Below are 20,490 nucleotides of genomic sequence, written 5' to 3' on the forward strand. Positions count from 1 at the left end.
AATAAAATACCTTCCCTACCCTTGAGGAGAGTTCACACCTTTTGGGTGATACATCTTTGAAGAAATGCACTGAAAAGTAACTGAGGTTTCCCCAAAGATGGACAAAATAGTGCATATATTAGAGCAAGTGATTGCAATTAGAGGTCAAAAATATGACTAAAGTGACAATGGTTGTTTTAGAAATAGGTCAAACTGAGATTCTTAACAGAAACAAAAAGACAAAGGTAATACTCTAAATATGACTGTACATTTCAGACAAAAAACCAGAGTTATAGCTTCAATCATCATGTTCCTGACAGAATGAACCTTAAAAGACAGAGAAAAACCATATTTTGAACAAAAGGACATGATCCGGTATGAGGAATTACTTTAGAAACAAGCTATGCTACGGTCTGAATGTTTTCTGCATCCCCAAAATTCATATGTTGAAATTCTAATGCCCAATGTGATGGTATCAGAAGGTAGGGGCCTTTGGGAGGTGAACAGGTCATGAGCAGAGCTCTCATGGATCAGATTAATGCTCTTAAAAGAGAGTTCCCTTGCTCCAGCACCTTCTAACATGTGAGGATATAGCAAGAAGCTAGCAGTCTGGAGTTCCCATTGCGGCTCAGTGGTAACAAACCCAACTAGAATCCATGAGGACACAGGTTCAATCCCTGGCCTCACTCAGTGGGTTAAGGATCCAGCATTGCCATGAGCTGTGATATAGGTCGCAGACATGGCTCAGAACTCAGCTTGGATCTTGCGTTGCTGTGGCTGTGGCTGTGGTGGAAGCTGGCAGGCTCAGCTCTGATTCGACCACTAGCCTGGGAACTTCCATATGCCTTGAGTGAGCCCTAAAAAGCAATCGATCAACCAATCAATAAAAAGTTAGCAGTCTGCAACCTTGAAGAGGGCCTTCATGAGAACCCAACCATACTGGCACCCTGATCTTGGACTTCCAGTCCCCAGAACTATGAAAAGTACATTTCTGTTGTTTATAAGCCCCTCCAGTCTGTCGTACTTCATTATAGAAGCCCAAATGGACTAAAACAAGCTAATCAAAACTTCTGCTAGACTATTACTAAGAAATAGAATTTGCAAAAATCTGCACATCTCAAGGCAAGAACCAGAGTACCAAGATGCAGAGAAATGTACTTAACAAAATAAAAGCTTTAATTGTAAAAAAAAAAAAAAAAATCTATGCTTGAGAACACCAACTACTGTCTCTTTTTTTAAAAAAATAAAGCTACATGATTGCTATACTCTAGTTATTTAGACAAGAAACCAATAAAGCAAAATCTTAGATAAAGGCAACAGTCAACTGGTTTCCTTTTCCAAAGGATAAGAGAGAACTGATGTAATGATAAAATGTTTCAAGGCTTACTGGCTCTTATATCCAGACTGATCCAAAGATAAAATACTACATACACTCAAGATAATGTAGTAAAAGGGGTTAAATGTCCCATAATCTGCCAAACAATAAAATCATTTGACTTAGTGTTTTATATTGTTTTTAATGTTTCTTTGGTTAGCTAACAAGCAACTGAGAGGACTTGTGACACTGAAGGAGGAGAGACTCTCGCCCACTCTTCCCCATCTCCAGCCAAATCTACAACCTTGGACATCAGGTGACAAATGAAGGTCCTGAGGTTTGGTGAAGAGGGCTCTTATTCTGGGTGAGAAGGAAAGGGTTAGAAAGCCAAGGCCAAAAAGATCCCAGACCACTATACCCAAATCCAGGAAGAACTACTTTCAATCTCCAGAACTAAACTCAAGTAAGTGAGAACTTTTGATTTAGAGCAGGGATCCATATACTACAGCCTGTGGATCAAATCCATTCAATTTTTGTAAATAAAGTTGTACTAGAACACAGACACACTCATTTATTTACATATTCTTCATTGCTGCTTTCACACTACAATGGCAAAAGGGAATAGTTTCCAAAAAAACCATATGGCCCACAAAGGAAAAAAATATTTACTATCTCACCCTTTACAGAAAAAGTTTGCTAACCACTATTTTAGAAGAAAGGAAAGGAAAGACTACCTAACTATGACTTTGTGGAAGGGCATTCAGAAGAGAAGAGTGCTTATAGTTTAATTTGGCAATCAAAGGAGTCCATCTCTGGTATCTTTCCATTTAATTTCTAAAAGATGCTTTTTGCCACCTTAATGCAGGGATCATTTGTGAGGCACCTGTGACCTAGCAGCTCAAGAGCCTAATAATCACATCCATTCCTATTCAAACTTGGTGTCAGACTTGAGATCACAACCATCTGGCAGACTCCTAATGGTTCTTCTTCCTTGCTTGCCTGCTTGCAGTCAACAGTCCCAGGCTATCTGAGAGGATATAAATATTTTTTTATACTTAGGATATAAAGATTTTGATGTACCAGAATCTTTTAGGGAACAAATGACTACTTTTTAATTATAGAATGATAAATAAGAATTTCTCCTAATCAGACCAAGTACCCTGAAACACAAGTGTACCTAAAATGCATGCCTCCCAAACCAGAAATCAGTTCTGCCAATGGCTGGTGAGGGAGATCAGACCTGAGATAGTATTGTATGAAGAATTATCTGACTGCTCCTAAAGAGATAAAAATGGGAATGAACAAGAGGAAACTCATCCAAAATGCCATGAAAAACAGGATGCCAACTTAGTGAACTGCTCTGGCCAAATGAGACAAGGCCTGCATGGAGTCTGCACTGAAGAAGAATCCAATAAATTCTAACACTGAAAGAGTGAGTACTCATTGGAATTGAAGTCTTTTTGCCTTTTTTTTTTTTTTTTTTTTTTTTTTTTTTTTTTTTTTGCTTTTGAGAGCTGCACCTGTGGCATGCGGAGGTTCCCAGGCTAGGGATCGAATCAGAGCTACATCTGCTGGCCTACATCACAGCCACAGCAACACAGGATCCGAGCCGTGTCTACAACCTACACCACAGCTCACAGCAGTGCCGGATCCGTTTCTCACTGAGCAAGGCCAGGGATCGAACCCGCAACCTCATGGTTCCCAGTCGGATTCGTTTCCACTACGCCATGACAGGTACTCCTAGAAATGAAGTCTTAACCTCAACTTTAATGTCAATGAGAAATCCCTTTCTCAAACAATGGGGGAGAGGACAGAGTCAGCTAACCAAAGAGAAACAAACACCGAGCCAAGGAAATGAACTATCTAAAATCCTCCATGTCAAGGAAAAGAGGCTAAGAATCACTATAAACTCTACAAGAAAAGGGGAAATATTCATTCATTTTTCAACAAATATTTATTCAGCACCTTCATACCAGACACTGAGATTAGAGGTACTAAACAAAAGACAAAAACCCCTGTCCTCATGGAGCTTACTTACATTCCAGTGTGGGTGTGGCACAAAATACATTGCATATCATATGGTGATAAGTGCTCAGAAGAAAAACAGTGAACAACAGTGAGTGCTGAAGGGAGTGGCCAGAGAAGGCTACACTGCAGAGGTGGCATTTGAGTGTTTCTGGGCTAGCATGCTTTGTAGTATACCTAATGGACCAGAATAAAGGTTTAGGCCAAGAAATCAAATTATTTATACTCATGGAATATCTGTGTAAGTCACGAGCTTGCAGTTGTGACTGCCACACTGTTCTTCAGACAGTAACATAACCTGTTCTCTATGGGAGCACAATTCAAGAAGAGAAAGTACACAGTGTACATTTTTCCCAGTTAGATAAAAGCATACTTTCAAGAAAATCCCACTCTGAAAAAAATGCTCCCAAAATAATAAAGGACTAAAAAAGTATAAACTCGCAAGGACAAAAAAATAGAAGAAAAAAGGATGGACAAGAGATGTCAACAAATAAGCAGCTAAAAAAAATTGAGGACCTTACACAGCACAGAATTTTTATGTGGGGAATATCATCTTAAGAGAGTACAAGGTAGGATATTAAGAAAAGACAAACCTGTAGCAAAGGCACTATTGACAAGCATCTCGAACTAGATCAAAATGCTGCAGGAAAAATGTAGAGCCAAGCCTGGAAAGGATACAAAGGAAACCCTACAGGAGGATTTTCTTAAAATGGGTCACTTCCACACAGGTAAGCAAGAGCCCTGCAGCTCTAGGGGGCTATCAGTCTTGGTATTAAATTGACAATGGGAGAAAGTAGCAAAGAGAGTAATCATTGCCAGAACTAGACTGACCTCAAAAAAAAAATGATAAATCCATACCTCTATACCTATTGGTCATCAAAAGCCTAAACTAAAAACAAAGACAAATGTAGTAAAACTAGTTTTACCTAGGTCCCCACTGGGGAAAGGGGATAGGGACTGAACACCTCCTCTCCCTTTCTTCATCATAAATTTCAAAAACAGAGAAAGAACCGAGAAGTTGAACATAAGCATCCTCTAAAATATAAGCAGTGAAGCAAGAAATACAATTTCTCTAACAGGTCTCAAAACCTAAGACACCTAGGAGTTGTAAAATCTTCCCTGAGATAGCACAACATCTAACAAACAGCAAAAATTCTTTCCGTTTTAAAAAAAAACCAGGAGTACCCTACTTTTCTATCATTCATTCCTCCTTTCCATAGAAATCAACTATTTCCTCCAAATGCTCAATGCAAATAAAAAGAATAATGCTAAAGAAATTCTATGTAAAAGGTAAAGAGTAACATTTTCGTATTTGTTGCACTTTTACAACATCTGCTGCACTTACTTTAACAGACTGTTGTAAAGATAAATTAAAATGTATATCAAAGTTGCTTGGTATTTTTAAAATCAAGGTCAAAGGAACTAAACATCTCCACATTTCAAGAGTTCACTGAGGATTTTTATTAAATTTTCATATTCGTTTACTTATTTTCTGCCCTCCAGAAAATTGAGAAATAACTTAAAAATTAAAGATAGAAATACTAGAGAGGAGAAACTAATACAAGTATAAAGGTAACAGTTACAAAAAGATTTCTTGTAAATATCATCCCTAAATTTATTATTACTGATTAACAATCTTAAAAGTACAAGCTGGACACTTCTGTCATTTCTTAATTTAAAAACAAAAACCTATAGGGAATGCACTAATTTTGTTAATATGGATATTCTTCAACAGTTAAAAATTTATCTTAGTAACATACTATATACAGGTATACATCTTACCTATTAAAGATTTGATATTTTCTAAGATTAGATCACTAGTAATATTTCCAGATAAATCTTGCCCCAATTCAGCAATCAGCTTGGCATAACCTTCATTCTCTTCTCTTAACAAATTGAATTTTTGCTGTTTATAACTGAAATTAGATAAACATTGTAAAGCAGATAACATTAATTTCAATTAACAAGCTTGCATAAGAGTAATCTTCTCACTGAATTTTCTTACTCTCTTATATAAAACAATCATAAGAAAAGTTATTGCAAATTTACCTCCTTTCTATCCCTTAAGAAAGAAAATGACAATGCTTCGTAAGAGACACCCCAATGTTAATTAAACAGGGGAAACTACACAAGGAAAGGATATCACTAACAACCTACCGCTATTTCCATCATTAACAAGAATATACCCTAGAGTAAAGCCATAGTTGTAAATTATTGTACTGGTAGTAATAAAAGCATTAAATATTATTTTAACTTCTAATATGGAAAAAAATAATATTGGCTTCACACAGGTAAAGTTCACTGCTGACTCAATAATCACAGGCTACTCTTAAAAGGTAAAAACAAGACACATGCTAACAGCAACAACAAAACTCCTCAAAATGCCTTTAGAAACTTCTAGTATTCAATATGAAAACACAACATACTCAGGTACTCGATCTGCAACATAAAAATACATGTACTTACAAGAGTTTTGTCTTGATTTTAACTGACTTTTGATTGAATTGCTGTGATTGTTTGATAAGCCCTAATGATTCCAATGTTTCTGGATCCAAGCGTTCCTTTAGAACTGTGTCTGAAACTAAATACTGTATTAAAAAATATTAAAGGCCATTTATTCCTCAGCATTCCAATCATGCATCCACAATCTTAAACAGAGTCAAAATAATTTTCCCAAATAGGAATATTAAAATCGCATTGTGTGGGGGGGTATATATATATACATATATCTCACACACATCAATAACTTATAATTTACAAAAAAGCTTGGAACTTCAATTTAACAAAAATGGTGACATTCCAAGTACTGAAAATATAACATAGCGCTCTTTTAAAAAATTCACTAAAAAGTATATGCATATGGTACACAGCCTACAAATGACAAGAACTACAGATAAAATTCTGACTAAAATTGAGCCTGTCAACTGAATTTTCTTTAAGATAATGCAGCACTACAGCCTTCTTTGGTTTCTAATGATTAAGTCAAATTCTAGTGCAGCAAAGACAAGGACATTCTTCTAGGTCTAAAGAATGGCATTCCTCCTTGGTTCTAAATTTATGAACATAAAATGGTTTACTAGACAATAATTATTATGACAAGTTCTAGAATTTATTATTTTTAAACTACCTCCATTCTCTTTCTCCTTGCCTAATAAAGAGTTTATGAAAAATTGTTCAGTTTAAAAACTGTTCACGTCATTTCCACTAGATGCTTACCTTTTCCTTTATTAGGAACTTTCTAGGTCAGGAATATCACCAAAAGTTTTATATGTATAGACAGTTTAAGTTACATGGTAGCATGCCTATCTCATAGAAATAATGAGCATCTAATTTACATAGCATTCCATTTCACAACCCAAATCTCACCTTATAATGAAGTCAACTATAAGTCAATATCCTCCTCCATTAATATGATTAGCTGTGATTACAATCATTCCATGTAAAATTTAGAAACAAAGTATTTTTTAAAACTTACCAAACATGCTAATACCAATTGTGTAAAATAGTCTCTCTTGCTTTTTTCTTCTAAACAATTTGTCTCAATATCTACAATGACGAAGAAAAAAAAAAGATAAAAAATTTGATTGATTTTTCTAGATTCCAGAACTATAACAAGATACTTATTTTCTTTAAAACTAGCTAATTTTAAAATGACTCGTTCTGAATTAGGGGAAAAATTTAACTATGGTTAAGCATGAGCTGTCTTTCGTATGCATATGAATACTTAGAATTAATTTCTCCTGATCCTGGAAACGGACCATATGACCATTAAATGGTTAGTCAATTATACAGGAGCTATATGCTCTGGTACTGGAAGCAACAAAGCTTCCAAAAAGTACTGTTTTCAAAAATGGAAACATTCAAGCAAGTTTTAATGACCATATGTCAGAGATGCTAAGGTGAAAAGCTGAACTGGGTGACAACAAAGATCTCTTCTAACACTCTATTATTCATGAAGATCAAACCTCTGATTTTGGCCACTTTGGTAACATGTACCATATTTTAACCAAGCTACTTGGTCACCAACTCTATGTAGGAAGACAGCATTAAAGGCTATTTTTAACATCCTATTTTGAATTACAATTCTAGTCAGCAAAGAAAAATTCAGTCAAGATTTTCATTTTCTTTCTCCTGAAATTTTTTCTTTTTAAACTGAGACCTGGAGTGGAGTTCCCGTCATGGCACAGCAGAAACAAATCCAACTAGGAACCATGAGGTTGTGGGTTCGATCCCTGGCCTGGCTCAGTGGGTTAAGGATCTGGTGTTACCGTGAGCTGTGGTGTAGCTCACAGACGCAGCTCAGAACCCGCATTGCTGTGGCTATGGCGTAGGCCAGCAACTGTAGCTCCAATCTGACCTCTAGCCTGGGAACCTCCATATGCCACAAGTGAGGCCCTAAAAAGAGCAAAAAGAGGAAAAAAAAAACTGAGACCTGGAGCTCCCATCATGGCTTAGCGGAAACGAATCTGACTAATATCCATGAGAACATAGGTTTGATCCCTGTCCTTGCTCAGTAGGTTAAGGATCCAACATTGCTGTGACCTGTGATGTAGGCTGCAGATGCAGCTGGGATCTGGCATTGCTGTGGCTGTGGCATAGGCCAGCAGCTACAGCTCCGATTCGACCCCTAGCCTGGGAACTTCCATATGCCGAGGGTACGGCCCTAAAAACACACACACGAAAAAAATGAGACCTCTTTGAGTTTCAGTAAATTATTAAAAAATATTTGTCAATTTTCTCATCTAAAGTATGGAAAAAATAAACAATTAGCTCTAAATGCCAAGTATCAAAAACTTCATTGATCTCAGGATTGTTGCTTTAACTGATTATATGCCATTATTCTATTTTTAAAGTCAACTCATATTCGGGATGTGCTAGAGAGAAAGACATTGATTTTAGCAATGTAATAAAAATTGTCCTTTAAGAGGTCTAGGGATCCCCCTCCCCCAAAACAGACATCCTGCCACTGCTTTGCTTCAGTTTACTTTCTATTGCCATCACTAAGAATCAAAAGAGAAGAGGATTTACTAAATACATCCACATTTTCCTGGCCCCTCTCCACTTTCTGTTCTTGGGCAGTGCCATTTCCCAATATCCTGGCCACTATAGCTAAGCACACAGTCAGATCAAGCATAATAAAGGAATTTCAGGGTGTAATCTATGCAATGTAAAGTGCAGTACAATCTCAATCTCTCAATAAGACTTTTAATCCATGTGTATCTCATCAATCCCTTCTAGGGACTCCTAGTTTTCTCCACCATTATGTGGTCTTCTGGTCCCCCTTTGGCCTAGAACTTCGAGGATACTGACCTATTCTTTTAACCAATCTCTATCTGCCTCCAAGGCTCTACAATCTCTAAGATCTACTGCCAAGATCCCTAAGATCAGAGCTTTGGAGTAGCAGGTTCATCCTCTTCAAGTCAAGTCTACTCTCCTCTTAGCCATCAGACCTGATAAGATACCACTCTCTAGGTGCCAACCATGTTAGGAAATGCTTAACAGGATCTCAGTAAGTTTCTCAGCTGAACAACCTTAATAACCAATATAGGACTTTATTACCCCTATATTTTTTAAATTTTGTTCTAACTCATGAAACCATTCTAATAAATTCATTCACTATTCCTGACTCAAGCCTAAATCAGCACCTATTAAGTTCTCTTTAATTTCCCTCTCATTTTAAAAAGCCCTCAGCCATTCCCAACTCTAGGCCCAGTCTCACCAACCACCTAACCAAGCTCAGAGGTCCCATCAGTGCATCATGTTACATCAGACTCTCCTTTCAGGGCAACATAGCTCTCAGGCCCCTGTACCCATACATGATTAATCTTTTGAAGGAAATTGCTATCTTTTAACCAAAAAAGTATGACACTGATTTCTCTTATAACTGTTAAAATATTAGAATGATAATATGATTCAGTAAGAAGATCATGGACTCTAGAACCAAAAAGACCCAGGTTGAAACTCTGCCTTACTAGTTGTGTGACCTTGAAAAACCACTTTTCTGAGCTTCGATTTTCTGATCCATACACCTATCTTACAGAAATTGCTATGAGAATTAAAATGAAATTAAATGCTTAACATATAGAAGGTGCTCCTAAATGACACCTACATTATTATTACTGTTATCATAATTATAATTATCATTATTATTATTAGAGATAGCTCACATTCTTACACCTATTCCCCTACCTTGGTCTGGGGTCACCCTTGGATCATTTTTATTTTCTGCCAAGGGTGGGGGTGGGTGAGTGAGGGGGCAGGTGAGGGAAATTCTCTTTCCAAGTTGGCCGTCCTAATCTTGCTTGTAAAAATGGACTGGATAAGCTAAAAGAAATTTCCCAAGAGCAACCAAACATCATCTTCATGAATTCGTGTTACTAGTAAAAAGCAATGACTTGTAACAATAATTCATATTACTAAATAACTATGAAGGGAAAAATATATACTAATAAAATAAATCAATAAAAAGACATCACTAGAACTTACTAGTAAGCTGATAATTGATGATTACCCAAAGACATAAAATGTCCTTCTGACACTATCAAGGAATAACAGCTTCCACAAAATGACACCTACAAATCACTCTTTCAGTCTTATAAATTAATAGCAATAACAATTTAAATTGAAACTTGTCTCATGTTATATTTATTTGTAATATAATGAAGTATCTTTAGTGCCTGCTCTAAAAACTAAGCTTAAAAGGTTTGTTGTTGGCATAAATTAATCAGTCCAATAGACAGCATGAATAAATACTTTATCATCTAAATCAAGACAGTTTTATCCAATGTACAGTGGTTTGATGTTTGATCTTGGTTCCCAGACCAAAGACTGAACTGGGGCCACTGTGGTGAAAATGCCAAATCCTAACTACTAGACCACCAGGGAACTCCCTAGACAAGCAAAGTTTTAAGACTGAAAGAAGGCACAATCAATAATTGTGCCAAGGAAAACAAAATAGGGACATATGGTCACCCCACCAATGGTCTGCTCTTTTCATTCATCATTCACAGTCCACATACATTTTGACCTGTCCCTACCATTATTGCTGTTATAAAATCTTAAACATCCTTAAGGATCTAGGACCAGGCATCTAGATTTGTTGCAATCAAATTCTGGACTCTCAGTAAGGCAGTTAAGTAACCTATCTAATTCTAGGAATTAAGATTAATGAGCTAAAATAATTCATTCCAGCTTGATAAACTCTCAGAGGATAAGTCTTAGTTTAAAGTGAACATTATGTCTGGTAATGTTTTCTACTAGATCAAAGTTATAGAAAGCATAAGATTGATGAGGAAAACTGTGTTCAAAGATACTTTAATTCAGATTTAAAATCAGAGAAATAAATTTGTAATATATATTATTTTTTAAATCCATGCTTCCCATGGAGGGACACTACCTTTTGTTCTAAGTCAAAGAAACATTCTTTTCTTATCTTGCATGAATTCTTATTTATTCTGGACAAATAGAGAAGTTGCTATTTCCAAAGCTGGTTTCTCATCCTCAAAACAAAAGTACTTTTGATTACTTTGGCTCTTCTTGCTCTTTCTAAAATTAAGAAGAATCAAAAGAGTACAATAGCAAAGTAAATATCTCTTGAGTGTCCTGAGTTTGAGATTCTGACATTTATTGATAACCTGCATTGAATAATATGAATTATGTGGTTACCAAAATCTGAATAATTCAGACTAACTTAACTTCAGAAAACTTGGCTTTTTTACTTGAAATGACTTAATTTAGCTCAATTTTATATAAAGATACATTCTGAAAAAAACTATTTGAATTATAAACTAAAACTATTCAAAGCTACTTTATAAACAGTGATTATATTCACATTTGACTTACAATACTAGATTCTTTATAAAATAAAAACTATATTCTAGATTTGTAGAAACATTTGTAAAATCCTTTGTTTGAAAGAAAATACTTAACAGACTACATTAATCTACGAAACAACACTTTCTACGGGTAAAAAAAAGGCTTAATAATACCTACCTAATATGCAGAATACGTCAGCAAGAATAGAGGGCATATCCTCACGAAATTCCTAATTTAAAAAAATACAATTATTTACAGTAAATATTAGAATAGCACACTAGCAGGTATTATGGTTTCAGAATAACACTCTTCAGTAAAACTTTAAAAATAACAAAATTAAACCAACTATAATGGAAAAAATTAAAATTGTAAAATAAAAAAATGGAAAAAAAACTAACAAAACTATGTTGACAAATAATAAAATTATTTGGAGTTCCCATCATGGCACAGTGGAAACAAATCCGACTAGGAACCATGAGGTTGCAGGGTTTGATCCCTGGCCTCACTCAGTGGGTTAAGGACCTGGCATTGTTGTGAGCTATGGTGTAGGTTGCAGGTGCAACTTGGATCCTGCATTGCTGTGGCTGTGGTGTAGGCCGGCAGCTGTAGCTCCAACTCACTCCCTAGCCTGGAAACCTCCCAATGCCACGGTGCGGTCCTAAAAAGCAAAAAAAAAAAAAAAATTTTTTAAATAAAATAAAATAAAAAAATACAATTATTCAAGGAGTTCCCATTGTGGCTCAAAGGGTTAAGAACACAACATAGTGGAGTTCCCATCATGGTGCAGCAAAAACAAATCCAACTAGGACCCATGAGGATGTGGGTTCGATCCCTGGCCTTGCTCAGTGGGTTAAGGATCTGGCATTGCCACAAGCTGCAGCATAGGTCTGGATCCCATGTTGGTATGGCTATGGGGTAGGCCTCAGCTGCAACTCCAGTTCAACCCCTGATCTGGGACCTGGGAACTTCCATATGCTGCAGGTGTGTCCATAAAAAAAAAAAAAAGGAAAAAAAAGGAAATTATTCAAGTTTCATAATACAGATAAAATAAAAAGAGGGAAATAATGATAGGAAATGTCTACCATCAATAAACTTGATTTTAAAAAAAGAAACAGGAGATCCCGTCGTGGCGCAGTGGTTAACAAATCCAACTAGGAACCATGAGGTTGTGGGTTCGATCCCTGGCATCGCTCAGTGGGTTAAGGATCCGGCATTGCCTTGAGCTGTGGTGTAGGTCGCAGACGCGGCTCGGATCCCGCATTGCTGTGGCTCTGGTGTAGGCCGGCGGCTACAGCTCCGATTAGACCCCTAGCCTGGCAACCTCCATATGCTGCAGGTGCGGCCCTAGAAAAGGCAAAAGAAAGAAAAGAAAGGAAAGAAAGGCAGGAAAGGAAAGGAGGAAGGAGGGAGGAAGGAAGGAAGGAAGGAAGGAAGGAAGGAAGGAAGAAAGAAAGAAAGAGAAACAGGGAGTTCCTGTCATGTTGCAGCAGAAATGAATCTGACTAGGAATCATGAGGTTGTGGGTTCAATCCCTGGCCTCGCTCAGTGAGTTAAGGATCCAGCATTGTCATGAGCTGTGGTGTAGGTCACAGACACAGCTCGGATCCTGTGTTGCTGTGGCTGTGGTGTAGGCCGGCAGCTACGCTCAGATTCGACCCCTAGCCTGGGAACCTCCATATACCTTGGGTGTGGCCCTAAAAAGCAAAAAAAAAATAAATAAAAAATAAATTTAAAAAGAAACTTAAACAAGCACCTCAGGTAATAATAACACAAATGAGTAACATTTTTCCAATGACATTTCATGTCAGAAGCCCTGGAATTTGGAGTACTTCACACCTACCTAAAGCAAGACTGTTAAAAACGGTACACTTTTTATCTTTAAAAGATGTGCACATGCCTAAGTCGACAATGAGCTATGCAAAAATCACAGTGCTATTAGAAGAACAGAAATCTAAAAAACACAATAATAATTGCATGCTGTTGTCTCACAACTCAAGTTTCTGAAGATGAAAACAATTAGGGAGTCCCCGTTGTGGCACAGCGGAAGTGAATGCAACTAGTATCTATGAGGATGCGGGTTCAATCCCTGGCCTTGCTCAGTGGGTCAGGGATTTGGCGTTGCCATGAGCTGTGATGTAGATCACAGACGAGGCTCAGATTCTGTGCTGCTGTGGCCAGCAGCTGTAGCTCCGATTTGACCCCTAGCCTAGGAACTTCCATATGCCACAGATGCAGCCCTAAAAAGCAAAAGAAAGACAGACAGACAGATAGACAGAAATACAGACGGAGGGAGAGAGAGGAAGGAAGGAAGGAAGGAAGGAAGGAAGGAAGGAAGGGAAAAATTTACCTAAATCTTTTTTTCCTCTTTTCACCGAGGTTTGCAGCCTTTGGAGAAACTGACCCAAAATCCTCATCTTATTTCTGGACAAAAATTTCAGCATTTATAGATCTATCTCCTGACTTTCCACTCCCACACCCAATTTTAGAGCCATTTTCCATTAGTAAGGATCATAGTTCAATTATTGCAATTAGTTTGCTGGCACTATAGCAACCCTAAAATTAGTCTATTTTCAGAGACCAAAATAAAGAAACAAAATTCTACAGAAAAAAAACTGGCAACTATAAGAGACCCATAATATATGTTTCTGTGGCTAAGATATGGGACAGTGCAATATGGAACTATGAAAATCTAGCCATGACAAAGAATCCAGTGGCAAAAGTGTATATATCACTAAGGACTCAAAGAAAAGGGAAGCTAAGTAAGAACCAAACACACATTAAATTCATTTGGATTATTCATTTTTAATAAATGGGAAAAGTATTAGGATCAAATTCCAATAACACAGTAAACTGATGCCCAATTTACAGAATAAAATACCCTTAATTGTCGATCAGACCTTAGTCTCAAGTTTTCTAAGGGCTATGAACTTAGGCTGCATCTACTTGAATCCAAGTGCTCTGAAATAATAGAGCAAGACAAGAGTTTTCAAACATGGAATATTAGTTGTTCAAGAAATAGGTACTCCAGCAAGAACTAATCAGATAGTTCAGGGATAAAAGAGAAACTCATACTGAAGCTCTGCTGCTCAAATACACCTTAAAACGAGGGGGAGAAATCACAACTAAATATAGAAATTCCTTAAGACTACCCTCCAAAAAGCACAAAAATCATTCAAAGGAGATTACCTACCCTAACAGAATAAGGCTACAGAAGCTTAAAGCAGCACAGGGGAAAATGATAGAGATACCAAGAAACTCCAAGGTACTACCTCGATAATTTTTATTCTTATTTTTTTATTTTTTGTTTGTTTGTTTTTGTCAATAATTTTTTAAATGAAAGCTGTTCTCAACTGGGCAGAAAATTTTATTTAAACAAGTGTAAAACCAAACCTAATAATAATGGAATAATATACCACTTGTAAAAAAATAAATAAATAAAACTCAACTCCTGCTCTATAATAAATACCCTTACAATTTGAGAGTTCATCTTTCAATTCAAATACCAAAAAACCATGGATAGTATCTGGTCTGAATCTAAATTATATTCTCTAATAAAATAGTGAAACAGAATAACTACTTAAAGGCTAGGAAAAAATCTATTTATTTTCTAAAAGAAACAGCAAACACATGAGAATTAGCATCAAGAGAATAAGTAGAGTCATGCAACCTCAATTTAAAATAATTTAATAGGAATTCCTGTCCTGGCTCAGTGGTTAATGAATCCGACTAGGAACCATGAGGTTTCGGGTTCAATCCCTGGCCTTGCTCAGTGGGTTAAGGATCCGGCATTGCTGTGAGCTGTGGTGTAGGTTGCAGACGCAGCTCGGATCTGGTGTTGCTGTGGTTCTGGAGTAGGCCAGCGGCTACTCTGATTAGACCCCTAGCCTGGGAACTTCCATATGCCACAGGAGCGGCCCTAGAAATCAAAAAAAAAAAAAAAAAGATGAAAAATAAATAATTTAATACTCAAATTTTTAAATCTAATTTAAATCTAAGCATAACCATAAAAAGAAAATGCCTTGATATGCTATATTGGCAGAATAATATACTAACCAAATTATTTTTTATAGGTATGCTTTTTTTTTTGCTTTCCCATATGAGCTAATACTTTCTGCTTTACTCACAACCAGACAAAGTTAAAATATCTTTATTCCTGTCTAGCAACAATGGCTGTAATTCTCCAATTCTAAATAATAAAAGAAAATGCAAGTTACACACTTCAGGGATCCCTGTATCAAAGGCAAAAAGAAATACGTAACAATTATTAAATTTAAAAAACATATATATATACTTACACTAATGTCACTAAGAACATTAAATGCCTGTTCATGCTTTAGATTTCCTTTAATGACATGGTATGATAACTCATAAAGAGCTTGCTGGAAATCTGTTGAACATAAAAGAAAGAGTGTAAGATACAATCTCTCAAACGTGAAAAGTAAACCCTCTAGGGAAAGACCTATGTGTTTCCAACTTTTAAGAATTATCATAAACATCAATAATGGTAAGAAAAACATACTTCTAATACTTTCTTCAGCAAATTTTTCCTTTTATTTTCACAAAAAAACACAATACTGGAGTTCCCGTTGTGGCTCAGTAGCAATGAACCCAACTAGTATCCATGAGGATGCGAGTTCGATCCCTGGCTTCACTCAATGGGTTAAGGATCTGGCGTTGCCATGAGCTGTGATGTAGATGGCAGATGCAGCTCAGAACCTGCAGCTCAGAACCTGCATTACACCTGACTGTGGTGTAGGCCAACAGCTGTAGCTCTGATGCGACTCCTGGACTGGGAACTTCCAGATGCCTGCCCCGGGTATGGCCTTAAAAAGCAAAAATAAATAAATAAACAATAAAAGCATTTTCTCATGCTACCAAAGTCTAGGAAATTATTTTTATTTAATGACTGCATAAAACTTCAGCAAGTGACTACAAACTAACTATTCCTCTCACCAGGAGATTTCACAGTTTTCTAACTATATTCAGATTACAGGCAATTCAATCTCTGGGAGACATTAACAACAGGTAAGGAATAGCAGCAAATATAAAATCTAAGTTTTATCTATATCCTACTGTTAGAGAAATTTCTCCCAAAACCTAAATCTCATTTTATCCTCTATTTCCATCAGAATTCAAACTACATTCAGCCCTCTGTATTCCCCAGGTTTTGCATCCACAGATACGGAGGGCTGATTTTATTCCCTATACTATGCCATGTTATAGAAGGGACTTAAGGATCTTCAGGTTTTAGTATCTGAGGGGGCTCCACGAATCAATCCTCCGTGGATACTGAGGCATGACCATAATTTTTTTTTTTTGGTCTTTTGTCTTTTTTGTTGTTGTTGTTATTGTTGTTGTTGTTGCTATTTCTTGGGCCGCTCCCGCGGCATATGGAGGTTCCCAGGCTAGGGGTTGAATCGGAGCTGTAGCCACCAGCCTACGCCAGAGCCACAGCAACGCGGGATCCGAGCCGTGTCTGCAACCTACACCACAGCTCACGGCAACGCCAGATCGTTAACCCACTGAGCAAGGGCAGGGACCGAACCCGCAACCTCATGGTTCCTAGTCGGATTCATTAACCACTGCGCCACGACGGGAACTCCAGGCATGACCATAATTACTCTATGTACATACACATATAAAACAGCAGTCCAGGAGTTCCCGTTGTGGCTCAGCAGAAACAAATCTGACTAGCATCCATGAGGATGCAGGTTCAATCCCTGGCCTCGCTCAGTGGGTTAAGGATCCAGAGTGGCCATAAGCTGTAGTGTATGTAGGTCACAGATGTGGCTCAGATCCCGCACTGCTGGGGCTGTGGCATAGGCCAGCGGCTGTAGCTCTGAGTTGACCCCTAGCCTGGGAACCTCCATGTGCTGCAAGTGCGGCCCTAAAAAGCACACACACACACACAAAAAGAATATGGGCTCATAGGGGCTAAGGGACTTCTAATCTTAATCAAAGGAGATTAAAATAGAGAACAAATGGTCCAGGTCATTTTGCTGGCACTAAGTAACATAAAAACAATATATCCTCACAGGAGCAAAAAGAGTTCCCAATTCACAAGTTATTTAAACGCCCATTTAAGTGGTTAAGAACTCCTGTTGTTTTATCCATAGAAACAGTAAGTGATGTCTTAAAGACTACCAAGGCTAGCCCCACAAAATCCTGCAAAATCTATACTTGAGTTGAAAAACTTCATGTTTACAATGGGAAAGAAAATTTACAACCCTTAAAATTACACAGAAAAGAATAAAAGATTTTATCTTAATGCCAACATTTCAGGGGGGAAAAAAGTGTTAAAAATAGCCACAAGTAGGAGTTCCCAGGGCACCTCAGCAGGTGAGGATACAGGTTCGATCCCTCGCCTCGCTCAGTGGGTTAAGAATCTGGCTTTGCTGCAAGCTGTGGAATAGGTTACAAATTCAGCTCGGATCTAGTGCTGCCACAGCTGTGGTGTAGGCCTGCAGCTACAGCTCCGATTTGACCTCTAGCCCAGGAACCTCCATATGCTTACAGGTGCAGCCATAAAAAGAAAGAAAAAAAAAGCCACAAGTAAAAGGGACTTTTAGGAGTTCCCGTCATGGCTCAGTGGAAAAGAATCTGACTAGTATCCATGAGGATGTGCAGTTTTGACCCATGGCCTCGATCAGTAGATCTGAACCTTGCTGTGAGCCATGGTATAGGTCACAGATCCCGTGTTGCTGTGGCTGTAGCACAGGCCAGCAACTTCAGCTCCAATTCAACCCCTAGCCTGGGAACCTCCATATGCTGCAGGTGCAGCCCTAAAGAGCCAAAAAAGGGGGGGGGTACTTTTTAGAGATCCTAGATACTCTTTGTGGGATTTGAACATTTTAGATACTAGTTCTTGGTTATGTCAAATATCACTGGGACTACTCATGTTTATCAGCCATCCAATGTTATTTTACTGGGGGGAAGGGATTTATGAAAACAAGGAGGAGTTCCCGTTGTGGCTCAGTGGTAATGAACTCAACCAGTAACCATGAGGATAAGGATTTGATCCCTGGCCTTGCTCAGTGGGTTAAGGATCCAGCATTTCCATGAGCTGTGGTGTAGGTCGAAGACGCAGCTCAGATCCCGTGTTGCTGTCTGTGGCTGTGGTGTAGGCTGGCAGCTGCAGCTCCAATTCGATCCCTAGCCTGGGAACTTCCATATGCCATGCGTGGCCCTAAAAAGCAAACACCCCCCCCCCCCCAAGATAAAGGAAATTCTGAAGAAAGGACATTCAGTTTCCTGCATGGACTACAAACTAGGGCCCTCAGACCAAAGCTTGATGGCTGGCAGATATCAGCTAAAGAGTGTATGTGTTGAGAAAGCAGGCAAGGGGGAAGCAAGAGAGCATCCACAATTCGGCCAATAAGGCCACACTCCCACTATTTGGGGTTTCATACATAAATCAGAACCATGTAAATTAACAATAGTCTGATAGTTATTAAAGATCATTTAAACTGGAAGAGTAATCACTCTGTTTCTCTATTCAAGTTTTTCTGAGAATTCCTTTTCTTATTTTATCCACTTAAGGTTTCAATCGCAAACAAGATCAAAGTTAACTGAGAAGTTCAAATTTGTTTTAAACATGAGGGGCAAAAAAAAATAGCTATCCGAATGCTTTTAGAAAGGAATCTTTTTTACTTTCTTACACTTCTGACAGTCAACTGACTTATTCAAAAAAGAAGGCATTATTGTCAACCTCAGAAATCTTTATAAATGATCATGCAATTTTATAAGCAGGATGAACTGGAAAATAACTTTGGAGGTTGGGTTAGGGATGTTAACAAGTCTTACCCAAACAACAGAAAGAAAAATGGCTCACTCATTTGCTTAAAAATGCATTCTACTCAGAAATCCAAATAATCTTTTAAAAGTATATATTCTCATATTAAGATAATATTTAATTTTCGATAAAAGTAAACTTACCTACAGAAAAACATTCTGTTCTTAATCTAGTCACAAAGGCATGGTTTAAATATTATAAATCTCATGTAATAATTTTTTATTTAAAATAGAATATTGATTACAAATTATTTTTCCAGATTGAAAAAAATGTTACAGGCTCTACCCCCAATAAAAGCCACATATGAAAATGCTTTAAACTTTCTGGAGAGTATTGCTTTTGTTTTTGCCCTTCCTTTTCTATATCCATATACCTAATTCTAAATTAATGAACATTAAATAGTAAAACCTTTTAAAACTAGAATTTATGTCCTATTTAATTATATAATACTTAATAAATCATATTTGTGATATGCAGTAGTAAACAATTCCTTTGCTTTTAATGTTTTCCATGACAACTGCCCTTAACAAGATCCCAGGCACCACCTAAACATAACCAGCTTTAGTGAAAACACTGAACTTTAGTTTCTGGAAATTACCTAGTGCAAACAAGATCAGAAGAGTTTTTCTTCTCTCCTGTTTGTGATTGATACCTAGTCTGTGTAAGTTTTACTACAGCTAGCAACTGCTGAAATTTAGGTAAATATACCATGTTACAATTATAAAAGCCAAGCAATATCATATGACTAGTATGCAGGTCAAAAAACACCCATATATGGACATGTATAGTCTTACTATAACTATAGTTTTAATCCAACTGTAATATATTCATATAAAAAGCTTTATATAATGTGAATATCTTATACCTTTTTATTCATAAAGTTTAATGGAAAATTGGGCATTTACTAATTTTAACCAAGCCAAAAATAATAGCTATTATACTTTTAAAGGTCTTACCTCTATAAGTGGAACTATCATGGCTTTTATTTTCACTGAGGATCCGGCATAAATGCAAACTAGAATAAAACAAATAATCTGTATTAATTTCTAATCCTAACAAAGATAATCCCTATAGAGAAAATTATATCAACTAAAAATATTTGGAAATGTATTGGCTATTTTTAAATCCATTTATTTATAATTTAAATAAAACAAACCTAAAAACCTAAAATTGGTCAGAACTGGAGGAGTCTAGTGAATCAATTCATTATTTTGAAAACTAGTAAATAAAAGAATGAAAATCAAGCATTTATTGTGCCTTCTGTATATGAACCAATAGTTGATAAGAAATGCCTCTGGGACTCCCTGCTGTGGTGCCTCAGGACCAGCAGTGCCTCTGCAGGGCCAAGACGCAGGTTCAATCCCTGGCCTGGAACAGTGCATTAAAGGATCTGGCATTGCTTCAACTGTGGCTCAGATCTGATCCCTGGCCTGGGAACTCCATATGGCACGGAGCAGACAAAAAAAAAAAAAGTAGCAGCAATGCCTCTTTCTTTCTTTTCTTTTTTTTTTTTTTTTTTTTTTTTTTTTTTTTTTTTTTTTTGTCTTTTTGCTATTTCTTTGGG

At 37.1% G+C, this 20,490-nt stretch overlaps 1 protein-coding gene across 29 annotated transcripts in view; it reads right to left on the minus strand.

Moving 5' to 3' along the window:
* The window catches only part of THOC2 (THO complex 2), a 113,655-nt gene that overhangs the window by 75,207 nt on the left and 17,958 nt on the right, over positions 1-20,490 (minus strand). For all 29 annotated transcript variants that reach the window (XR_002340775.1, XR_001302709.2, XR_001302706.2 and 26 more), the window contains exons 2-7: positions 19,883-19,941; positions 15,430-15,521; positions 11,312-11,363; positions 6,795-6,865; positions 5,786-5,907; positions 5,102-5,235 (exon numbers count right to left, since the gene is read on the minus strand). Coding sequence is in view for 15 of the 29 variants with exons in the window: in XM_021080469.1 (XP_020936128.1) it covers positions 5,102-5,235; positions 5,786-5,907; positions 6,795-6,865; positions 11,312-11,363; positions 15,430-15,521; positions 19,883-19,941 (530 nt within the window). In the remaining 14 variants the exon portion in view is untranslated. The remainder of the gene's footprint in view (positions 1-5,101; positions 5,236-5,785; positions 5,908-6,794; positions 6,866-11,311; positions 11,364-15,429; positions 15,522-19,882; positions 19,942-20,490) is intronic.

Source organism: Sus scrofa, chromosome X (genome assembly GCF_000003025.6).
Source record: "Sus scrofa isolate TJ Tabasco breed Duroc chromosome X, Sscrofa11.1, whole genome shotgun sequence".
Classification (NCBI taxonomy): Eukaryota; Metazoa; Chordata; class Mammalia; order Artiodactyla; family Suidae; genus Sus; species Sus scrofa.